The 11,474-nt window shown below is 38.1% G+C and overlaps 1 protein-coding gene across 3 annotated transcripts in view; it reads left to right on the plus strand.

Annotated features, from left to right (window-relative positions):
- tmem131 (transmembrane protein 131) overlaps positions 1-11,449 on the plus strand; it is a 47,507-nt gene extending 36,058 nt beyond the window's left edge. For 2 of the 3 annotated variants that reach the window (XM_066664926.1, XM_066664928.1), the window contains exons 25-41: positions 464-530; positions 700-848; positions 1,288-1,430; positions 2,464-2,647; positions 3,414-3,599; positions 4,803-4,958; positions 5,049-5,521; positions 5,656-5,837; positions 6,012-6,142; positions 6,381-6,502; positions 6,591-6,737; positions 6,893-7,049; positions 7,151-7,266; positions 7,369-7,453; positions 7,922-8,025; positions 8,174-8,316; positions 10,269-11,449. In XM_066664926.1, the coding sequence (XP_066521023.1) occupies positions 464-530; positions 700-848; positions 1,288-1,430; positions 2,464-2,647; positions 3,414-3,599; positions 4,803-4,958; positions 5,049-5,521; positions 5,656-5,837; positions 6,012-6,142; positions 6,381-6,502; positions 6,591-6,737; positions 6,893-7,049; positions 7,151-7,266; positions 7,369-7,453; positions 7,922-8,025; positions 8,174-8,316; positions 10,269-10,520 (2,797 nt within the window). In that variant the 3' untranslated portion in view covers positions 10,521-11,449. The remainder of the gene's footprint in view (positions 1-463; positions 531-699; positions 849-1,287; positions 1,431-2,463; positions 2,648-3,413; positions 3,600-4,802; positions 4,959-5,048; positions 5,522-5,655; positions 5,838-6,011; positions 6,143-6,380; positions 6,503-6,590; positions 6,738-6,892; positions 7,050-7,150; positions 7,267-7,368; positions 7,454-7,921; positions 8,026-8,173; positions 8,317-10,268) is intronic. The other variant, XM_066664927.1, reaches the window with a different exon arrangement.
- The last annotated feature ends 25 nt before the right edge of the window (positions 11,450-11,474 follow it).

The raw sequence follows: 11,474 nt of genomic DNA on the forward strand, positions 1-11,474 counted from the left end.
AAAAAGGGATTTAAATTTATTTTAAATATTGTACTTCATAAAAACCTGCAACGTCCTATTGAACAAAGAAAAGAAAAAAAATATTGTCAAGTGGAGTTTGTCAGCAAAAGACCTGAGCATATCTCAGAGCAGAGGGCCCAAAAATATTCTGATCAACAAAAGAGGGACACTACAGAATTTTATTTTGGGAACCACTGTTCTATTATATTAAAAAAAAGTTTCTGGTTATGGGTGCGATATTTTTGCAGCATTAAAAGTGAAAAGCATTATATTGACTTGTGAAGGTCTGGATTATTAAGAACAATGAAGAGCTACAACACAGCTGCTTTGTGACATATAAACTTCACCAAGAAATCTGTTTTCTACTCTTGCTTTTTAAAAAGGTCCCGTTTCAGGCAGGACTAAGCTTTTGAAAGTATGCATCCTGTCTCATTTGATGGATTTATTTGTCTATCACTCACAGATTCTCAAGAGGAAAATTATCCACCCTTGATACACATACACTGGAATTTGAAGTTCACAGAAATCAAGTGAGTTATCTTGCGTATCTGTTTAATTGATCATGTGTTCAACAGCTTGGTCAATATTAAACTTTTAATCATGTCACTGATATTTGTAGTGCTTAAATTTGAGTCAAAAAATCGTTGTTAAGGAATTTGAATGTAAGTTAAGTTATGTTGTGTATGTGTTTTGTGGCAGTCTTCAGTACTGAGTTCCACAGGATTTATTGAAGGCCAGACGCAGCCTTTTGTTTTCAATTTGCTGCTCATGCCTGGTGAAGCGAAGTCATTTAGTGTGAAGTTCACACCCATCAGCAGCCATAGTGTGTCTTCCCTGCTAGTAGTCAGGTGAGCTCTTGCATCACACTCTGCATTTATATACACAACCCAACCCATGGCCATAAACTATATTACTTTGAAGCTCTGGTGAGTAATACCAGATGAGTATATTGGGTGTGTACTTATTGATCTTCATTCTTCTTTGTGTTACTTATGATTGTTCTTGACTGAACGATTTGTACATTGTACAAAATAAATGGTTTTGTCCTCAGTTACTGGTGGTTTAAATAAACATTGACTGAAGTTTTCTTCTTATTTACACAAAGGAGAAGTTACGCTTTGAATAGGTTTTTTTTGTATTACCCAGTGTTTTCTTTAGCCAATGTAACATATTTAAATACATTTCCCTTTGAATGGTCCTTTGTTTTACATTGACTTGTGAAAGCTCAATATCGATGGATATTTTGCGTAATTTAATATGTTTTGACCGTGTCTTTGATGTTTATAGGAATAATCTGACAGTGTTGGACATGATCATGGTGCATGGTCAGGGTACCAGAGAAAGTCTGAAACTTGCAGGCAAGGCCCCAGGACCTGGCAGCTCACTGAGATTTAAAATGACTGAGGCACTCCTTAAAGACTGTTCAGAAAGTGAGTGTGCTGTAATTTTTCAAGTGGTTAGAAAGAATTTCATAGGAAAACTGTCTCAGGATGTTCAAAACATTCCCTTTCATCTGTATACACTTCCTTATATGCTTTCACTTTCTGAAGAAATATTTTAAAAATAGAGCATTTTAAACTGAAGGCAGTTTGCTTAGCCAAAGAGACTATTTAAAACATTGCTTCATTGTGTATGCTCAAGTATGTGATGACATTTTTTATTTTCCATATGATCTTTGTTTGTGTCATACTTAATGTGAATTTATTTATTACAGTTGAATATTTTGTAGCATGTTATGGTACTTTTATTGTGAACGACAGTGCAAAGTGGCTGGGACCATACTGCAAAAAGAAAAGGCATGAATTGAAAATGGAAGGGTGCATATATAATACTTTTTCTGTTTATTTGCACATTAATTGGAGAACATGGACTGCCTAAAAACATAAAAACCACAATAAGGCAACCCAGCCTGACTACATGGGATAAAATTAGTCATTCTGATTTTGCTCCATTTCCAGCTCCTCTTCTGAATATGTCCAATAACAGCACTGGGTTTTGTTAACAATCACAGAGGAATAAGAGTACTGAGCAAAAACATCAAGAACAGATATTTTATTATGGATAAAACATGTTTTATCATGTGAGCTGATATGGCTAAAAAGCAGAGTTTCTGTTCCTCACTGCTGTGCGCTTGGGTCGAGGCAAACAGTCGCACATTATGATTTAATGGAACAAGCACTGAAACCAATCTTTCGGAACAGGGCTGGTAAGAAAGGTGCTGTGTTGTTTTGTGCCTTGTGGTAATTCGAACAGTGTATGTTACAGATGGTTAATTAAGAGGAAAGGGATCTGTGTTTACTGTCTCTAAATGGGGTATAATGTGTCCCCTTTACAATGTTAAATGATTTTATTATGTGAGTGATTCATTAGTTTAAATATTATTCAATTGTTCCTATATTTCTTGAATATTATCTGTTGCCTTTCATTCTGTTAATTAGTTTCAAATATCTGTTGTTTTCAAAGATAAACCCAAGGAACCAAATTTCACTCTGCGACGAACATTCAGACTGGAGAATGCAGGGCTTCTCCCCATTCACATCCGATCAATGGAAATCAGTGGCACGCCCTGCCAGGGCTATGGATTCAAAGTTCTCAACTGTCAAGAATTTGTACTCAAACCAAACACTTCAAGAGACCTCGTTATACTGTGAGTCACCGCTGTTTTCTTAGGCTCTGACATCTTTGATATGTGATATTATTAAATTTAGAAAGTCAGGTATTATTTCACTAGTGCTAAGGAAGTTTATGTAACTGTCAGATTCTCACTTGGGGTTCATAACAAAATGTATCATGTCTTTTGCTGGTATAAAAATAAGCATCACTTGGGAAAATCTGCAAGAAATGTGCTCGGTGCCATCGTTAATAGGCTCAGGATATATTCTAGGTTAAATGAAAAATCTCTTATGAAATGTATTTGGAGGAGACACTGGCAGAAACTAGGTCAGTGTCCAACCTCAAGTTAGTGGGTAAACATCACCTGTCAAGTGAATGTTTGCTCCAGTGCGTGAAGATGCTATTAATACATGCAAGCCCTGCACATGTGGAGTGTTTCCTCAATGGGGACATGAATTGCCTCACTGTCTTCCCCCACAGTCTCTCTGCTGCTCTTTGCAGGGTCATTGAGGCTGGACTGGCACTTATGAATGAGTATGTGAGAGTGCTTAAAATCACCAGCCCCTGATAAGTTGTGCCATTTAACTTAATGCTGTCAGTGAGTAATTCACTGCCAAATTGTTTTAAATTTTTTTTAACCACTTTCTCGTTTTTAAATTTATTTTCTGATTTTCATTGTGTAGTCAGGTAGAGCTTACCACAATCAGAATATGATTGATTTCGCCTCATGTTGTTGATTTATTTTCTTTAAAACCTTGTAGATGTTGTACATTTCTGTATATTCCTTCTGTTTGGTGCAGGTTTACACCAGATTTCACATCATCACGAGTCATCCGGGAGCTAAAGTTGGTGTCTGCAGGTGGATCTGAGTTTGCATTTGTGTTGAATGCTTCGTTGCCGTATCATGTGCTGGCAGCGTGTGCGGAGACCATCCCCCCACCTAATTGGGAGCTGGAGCTCTACATCATTGTCTCCCTCTTTATGAGGTTAGTATTGATGCTACAGACAAAATATGTTTAGTAGAACTTGCATTAGAGCATTTTCTAATAATAATGCTGATCCTGGATTGTGCAGGTTATGGCACCTGGACTGTTTGTACGTTTCGTTTCATTCATTCATTCATTCATTCATTCACTCACTCAGTGCTAAGTTGAAGTGCCAGTTATCAGAATTAAGTATGATTAGTGATACCAGAATAATACCAGTATCTACAGACATTTGCTTAAAAATACCTGCATTTAAAATAATTGACTTATATTTCGTTTGCTGAACGTTTTGACCTGTGTATTTTATGGTACTGCATCTGTTAAATATCTAGAGATAATTGTTATATTTATTTATAATGCTTATCCAACTGGATGTGGTCCCAGTTTCTTTATTTCTATTGTTTTTTAAGTATTGGAATCATCGGTATATATGTAAAGACTTTAAAAATAATTTAGATGATAAAATGATATAGAACAGATGCTCACAAGTTATTTTCTGCAAGTCCAAGTCAAGTCTCAAGTCCTTTGAACTTGAATCCAAGTCAAGATTCGAGTCTTTGAGGGGTAAGTTCCAGTCGAGTCTCAAGTCTTTCATCAGGAGTCCATGTCGAGTCTCAAGTCTCTTATGGTTGAAAAGCAAGAATGGCATCTGTTCTGGCACATAACATTACATTCTTATGAGTTTAAAGCATGTTCTGTACAGTCATTTATTGGCATGCAGTATCAGACCTGATCAATGCAATGTGTAGAAACCCACATAAAAACAGGCTCAGCTCCAGCAGGTGAACTTGCCCCTGCCATGGCCAGTGATGCTATCTGTGACTCTGCTCATGCTTTAGGTGCACGGCAGGGAGGAAACTGAAAGCAAGTCACCAAACAAGTGTGAAAGATATCCATTATGAAAATACCAATAACAATCACATTAAACAAAGATTGACAAGTCTCAAGTCTGAGTAATTTGAAGGCAAGTCTCAAAGAAGCAGAGTCTCTATTTGAGCAGCTTAAGTGCGACTGGAGTCTGAGACACAGATTTCAGTCCCCATCTCTGCTGGAAACACAATGCCCTCAAAGGGTCTTTTTTAAAAACCTGGACACAAGGATGATGGACAGAGGGTTTTTGTCTTTCATACTGTTGAAGAAGAAGCTGAGTATACTGATGGTATCACTGGAGAATTGATTTTAAATATTCTTGCATTTCTTTAGCTCCATGTTTCTCCTGGTTATCGCCACTGCCTATCTGGAGGCCCAGGGAATATGGGAGCCTTTCAAGAGACGCCTATCTGTGGAATCCAACTCTCCCATGGAGACCGGAAAACCATTTGATCTCAGGGAAATTGTTAGACTTCAAAGTGATGCAAAGTAAGTTTACCTTTTATTTATTTTTTATTTTTTTATTCAGCACTTTAATTAATCTTAGCTAAAATTTTAATATTTGCCATGTTTGTGCAGCTTGAACGATTATGCTGACTCGCACCAGAACTCGACTAAAGGAATGTATGGGTCAGGCAGTGGTGGACGAGGTGGTGGGCGGCAGGGCGGCCCCCACTCCAACTCCAACGGCAGCGCCGTTCTAGGTGACAATAAGTCCAGAACAGGCTCAGGCCGCTCAGCATCTATGCAAGCTTCCTCCCCTTCTGCCACTCAGCTCTTAAAAGACAGTGGCCCTGGACTTTCTCAGCTGACTCACCGTAGGACAAAGAGCTCAAAGCAGCAGCAGCAACAGCAAACTTCCATCCCACTGGAAGAGCTCCCAAACCCTGGCACAACCACTCTGCCCCACAGAGGTAACAGCTTGGAGGATCAGGAATACAACAGACTTCTCATAGCCATGGACAAAGACTTAGACCGACCCGAGCCACCTGCCATCAGTGCGTTCACAGAACAGAGCATACAGCAGCCTTCACAAAACAAAGGTAGTACAGGTGAATAAAGCTATTACAGTAAAAAATACATCTGTCTACTTTGGTTGTGACTGATACCGCTTTGAAATTATTTGCTGAGGAAGTGGTTAAGAGAAAATATTTTATTTGTAACAGAAATACATTTGTTTCTGCAGTGCTAGAACCGAAAGGGAAATTGAAGAGTAAGTCAAAGGCTCAGAAGAAGAAAGAGGAGAAGGAGAGGAAAGCAAAGGGAAAGACACAAGAAGAGTTAAAAGAGGCACTTGCAGACAATGACGACAGCTCTTCTACTACCACAGAGACCTCCAACCCTGATACAGAAACTAATATTAAAGAGGTATACACACACACACACACACACACACACACACACAGACAAAAGGTCACACATTGGCAGTGCACAGGAAATGAGCGAGGCCTACATGCCGGCAAGATTGTTCACATGTATAGCATTTAGTTATCAGTCACAATGCTTGTTTGGGGTTCCAGTAAGTGGTTTTGTATTCCTTAGGAACCCTTAAAGAAAAAGGTTCGAACAGTCACAGTAGAAAAAGAAAGAGAAGAAGTTCCTCCCTCTCCTACTAAGCCCAAAAACAAGAAACAATCAACCACAAAGAAAGAGAATCAAGTGGAGAAGTCCAGGTTTGGAACTTATTCTGTTTTTTTTTTTAATTTTCTGTTCTTTTATTAATTTTATTTGTACTTGAAAGTTTTTTTTTCTTTTTTAAATTACAGTTCTCAGTTTATTTTGGTAAATTTCTCATGTGTCTCTCTACTGTTTAAGCACTGGTCATGATGAGTTCACTATTACTTACTCTTTAGCATATGCCTCAGGACATGTTATCTGTACATAATAGTTGACAATGTATTACCATTTCAGTTCTCTGGAACTTCCCTATGTCACTCCATTGGAAAACAAACAGCGCAAGACCTTTCCCAAAACTGTCATCAGCACAGGATCCTCCAGTGTGCCCAAACCAAGACCTCCTCAAAAACAGAGGGGTAAATGTACCTTCTAGGTTCAGCTATGTGGTGTATTCCACACAATTGCTCTTATATCTGTGTAATAAACATAAATTCTCTTTTCCAGGACCGGCTGGGAAGCTGGAGGATGGACGTCCATCTCCACTGGCAAAGTTCCTTAACAATGGCTTTATGCAGGATTTCAGCAGTGGCTCAGAGGGGGAAAAAGAGTCACCCCCACCAGAGTGGGACGTTCCACTCAAAGTCAACAGCCGTAAGGCCACCGAAGCTTGTTTCATAACGATATAAACAGACTGTTGCCTTTCAGTTGTCATGCAATAGATTATATAATCCCCTTTTTTTGTTTTGTTTTTTCGTTGTTCAGAAAATGTCTCATTCTATATATTTTTTTTTTCTTCCTCAATTCAGAAGCAGACAGTCTTCAGCAGATTTCCTTGCAAACCATGAATGCAGATCCCTTTTTGAAAAGACCCATCTCGGCAATCTCCAGAACCTGCTCCCCTCCCCCTACATCTCCCACACTTGTGTCTCGTGGTAGCTACAGCAGTGTGCTTAACACCAGCGGGTAACTCACACACAAGCACAAATTCTGACTCCCTTTAGAAGCTTGTATGAATTATTTTGAAGAATCTTGTTGTTCATCATGTTGTAATTCTCTTTTTATAGTGAGCTAAACTCCAAGAAGGCTCCCGGGAATAAACTGACCAAGTCCACATCTCTACCTGGGAAGAATGGAAATCCTACCTTTGCAGCTGTGGCTGCTGGCTATGACAAAAGCCCTGGTGAGTTAAATTGGCTGAAGTGTAATCTGATGCTAAAACCTTTACTGCTGTGTTTAGAGAAGGCTTTCTGATATATATGTATGTGTGTGTGTGCATTCTTAGGTGGCAGTGGCTCAGGTAAAACAGATGGTCTTGGAAAGATGACCCTACCTCACATGACATCGGTGGAAAGTGACAGCTCTGATAGGCAAGTTAACTACTGATACTTATCCTCTTTGTCCACTTTTGGGGGGTTTAAGATGTTGTTTTTCTTTGGGTTAACTTAAAAATAACCAACAAATTTGGTAGCACGTGAGACAGTGCCCCTTCCATAAAATTTCCCATCCCAATTTTGTCTAGACACTATGAGGCAAAATAGCGCACAGGAAATGTGAGCTTAGTTTTTTTTTTTTTAAATTGCACTGACCAGCAGAGTTGCCTGCTAAAGCTGTAAATTATTTGTCCCTTGTGAATGAAGAAACGTGAAGAAGCTGAATAATGTTTGAGTGAGTGGAGATGGACAATTTATAAAATAGTCTGGCAGCACTTGGTTTAATAAACTTGCAGAAAGGAACATAAAGCATGTCTAGCTGTGATGTTGTAGCCATCCTCTTTCACATGCATCAGATCTACTTGTTCTTGTTCTGTTTATTTATTGTGGTGTTGTCATTAGCAGTTCTGGATTATGGAGTCCTGGTGAAAACATCATCAGCCCTGGCTTCAGTTCTGTCAACTCCTTCTCTGCTTTTGGACCCAACAACCCACTCAACCTGTCTGGAGGTATAAAAACCCCATACATGTTAAAAACCTCCACTGGCTAACGTTTGAGAAGCTACCATTTCTACATGTAGTAATTTAAGTAATTAAGCTTGTGTTGTGTGTTTTTTTATTTATTTATTTATTTTTTAATCCCCCCACCTTCCCTCAGTGTTCAGTGGCATAACTGCTGTGCCCAAAAGTTTGGAATCTCAGTCTGGCTGGCCTGAATTCTCTGCACCCTCTTCCATCTGGGACTCTGAACAGTCAAGCCCCTGGCCAACTAGTACTGGCTCCCCCACCACTCCAACAACTGTAAGTCCCATTAATTATCACCACATTGACTGACCACATAGTACTCTTAAATTTATGTAATTATTTGCTTTGTGATAAGATAATTTTTTAACTGTAACGTGCAGTTAATGTAACTGTTAGATGCAGTTTATTAAAGCAATAAGCCAGAAGAGGCTGTGGATTACTGGGATTTATTCGTGAGGTATATATCATCAGTGATAAAATCACTGTTGCACAGTCTCAAGTGTCTTGCTTCTTTTATGAAACGGCAGCCACCAAATTATAATAGAATACACCTATGTTCTATTCATAAATGTATTTATTTACAAAACAAAATCACCGACTACTCTTCCATCACTCAGTGTATTCAGTTAACATTGTGTACTGTTGCTGGGCAACATGAGGGTAAAGGTATAATTACTGTAATGTGGTGTAGCCACACCATGAAACATAATATGTTGGTATGGATTCAAGGTTATTTTAGTTGAGTATAAAATGATAGATTTTTTGTCCTATTTCTGAAGCAACTCTGAAGGAGAAGTTGCAGGAAGGGCTCATCAGGGACTGTGTTTTAAGCCTTAAGATTATGAAGCTTGCTGACTATCCTAACCTTATCAAAAACAAGCATTTGTATGGAATTCAGATGCTGTGACATAATAGGTGTGTTTATATTGTGTATTTCACAACAGCTTCAAACGTAGCTCATGAAGTCAGATTTTATGACTAGAACCATCCTTTTGATAAAATTGATATTATATATTTATCAAATTCTGATTGCATTAAACAATAGTGTTCTGTCTTATAAAATTGTAATGCTATAATTATAATAATATAGGTATTTTAAAGATATTTATAATAATGTGCAATACTCTATTCCTAACCATGGTAGCATCGCTGTGATCTCTTCATAAACCAAGCTGCAAAACTCACTAAACCTCGTTAAAGCTGTACTGTGTAATTTTGGCAAGTTTAAGGAATTGGCGCTTGTGGTGGAAATGTGTATTTCCAAGAAACCTTCAGATGGATGTTTTGTGAAGTGGGTGCTATGTTCCTTTTCACTCTGGATTTATCTGATGACTGCACATTAATGCTGAAGGAGCTTGTCTGCGTTAAGGAATCCGAGTTTTGATAAATATCTAGAAACTAATTTTTCAGGAACCAAAAGATAAATTATATTTGAAAACGAGTAACATTAAAAAAAAACAAACAAACAAAAAAAAACATCCATTGGTCCTCATGACCAATCTTTGTTGCGTGGCTTGCTCCATGTTTGTAAGCACATGCCTTGATATCGCCTTCCATTCATTAGCGTCCAGCACTGATGCACAGCCCATTACTTGGGTAAACGGCCCATAAAGTTGTTACTTTTTTTGAGAGAGTGCATGTAATATTAAAACATAAAGATGCTTGCTATAGTCTGGAAAACCTTGCACCACCTCCAACTCGACAGCTCTGTCTTTTGAATTAATATTTTAGGGTTTTACATTTCGACTTGCTGCAGTAGAGAGGCACTATAATATAGAAGATATTTTTTTTCCTCTCGACTCAGTAATGTGACTTCTTTCCATTTTAGCCAATAAATCTTAAGTGCGGCTTTAATGTAACTGACATAGTTGAAAATATTCAAATGTTTTTTAATTTCAGATTGTTCCTGAATTAAAAATCTAAATAAATTATTTTACAACGAGTAGATAACATTGCCTATTATTAATTATCTATGATATCTAACAAGGCAGATATTCGTGTTCATAAACTATACAAGTTAATTATTGAACAGGTGAATCAACAGTATTATTATGATTAGTTTCGAAGTCAAATTGATAACCTCTTGTGTAAGTCTGGTACGTAGGACCTTTAGTAAGGTCACAAAGGTCACAAAAGCATTGCCTAAGCAATTCTGGCAATATTTCAATATTTTATTTATTTGTTTGTTTTTAAATGGGATTGATTTAGACCTCTGTCTATCTCTGTAGTCCATTCTGGATAAGTCTCCCAATCCTTGGTCCCCAAGCCTGCCCTTCAGCAGCTCCATCTGGTCTACGGGTGCTGGTGCTGATCCTACCCTGCACTCCTCCAACATCACTGACCTGGTCAGCCACACAGCTCCTCCCACTCCAGCCCCCACCAACATGGGCCGCACCTTCAACCCCTGGAGCATGTGGTCTCCCCCACTGAGTCGCTGGAACTCTGAGCCCTGGCCCAACAACAACAACAATGGAAACTAAAGGAGATGTACTGTCCCAAAAAACCCCTATAGCAAACAAACAACAAAAAATGCCATGGATTTTTGTTCTTGAGATATATTTTGTTTCCTTGTTAAAAAGAACTAGATATAATGATTCTAATTTTATACAAATCCTTTGGGGAAGTAATTGAATTGAAGTGCTAACTGGTTTATCCAGGTTTTCATTTGGTCCTGCTCCAAATTCAAGTTAATTCTAAAAAGTATTTTTATTTTATAAAAGGGGTATGGTACATAAACCTTATTTAAAGCAATTTTAACAGCAGAAACTGGCCTATTGGAATGATAGGTGTGTGGTTTTTGTTCTGTTGTTGTTTTTTTTAAACGTTTTACAGATTCCCCATTTTGAGTAATACTGCGTTTATTCTGGAACTAAAAGTATAAGGCCCAGTATTACTGTATTGTTTATAGTGCAGTATTACCCAACTGTAAGTGAAGCACTTTGTATTAAATCCCACTCTTAAAGAGAAACGGGCCTAGGTTTAAGGGTTGCATTCATTTTAAAACCTGTTTCGCCAAACATGATTTCAGACTTGGGGTACCATCATAAGATGGGAATTACTGTGTTATCAGGACCACAGAAGTTTGTCCTCGGTTTTTTGGTCAATGTCAAATCACAAGAGCATTCAGGATTTGAAGTTTAACTTATTTTTTTTTATTGGGTTCTGATTAAAGTAAAGAAGCTTTATTTGCTAAAATTGGATTTTAATTTAAGGTCTAAGGGAGATGAAAGTACTTGAAGTTTTGGAGTTTGTTCTGTACATCGTTCATTTGTCACCTTGAGTGAGACATCAGTCACATTGGTTGAAATAAAGCATATCAGGCTGCAATAATTACTGGATTGTGTTACTCACCCACCCACCCACACTCACAGTGGTCAGCACCGAGATCTTCTCTGGGATATTCAGTACAAATTCTGATCAGTTCAGTAATGTAA

This window comes from Hoplias malabaricus, chromosome 3 (genome assembly GCF_029633855.1).
Source record: "Hoplias malabaricus isolate fHopMal1 chromosome 3, fHopMal1.hap1, whole genome shotgun sequence".
Taxonomy (NCBI): Eukaryota; Metazoa; Chordata; class Actinopteri; order Characiformes; family Erythrinidae; genus Hoplias; species Hoplias malabaricus.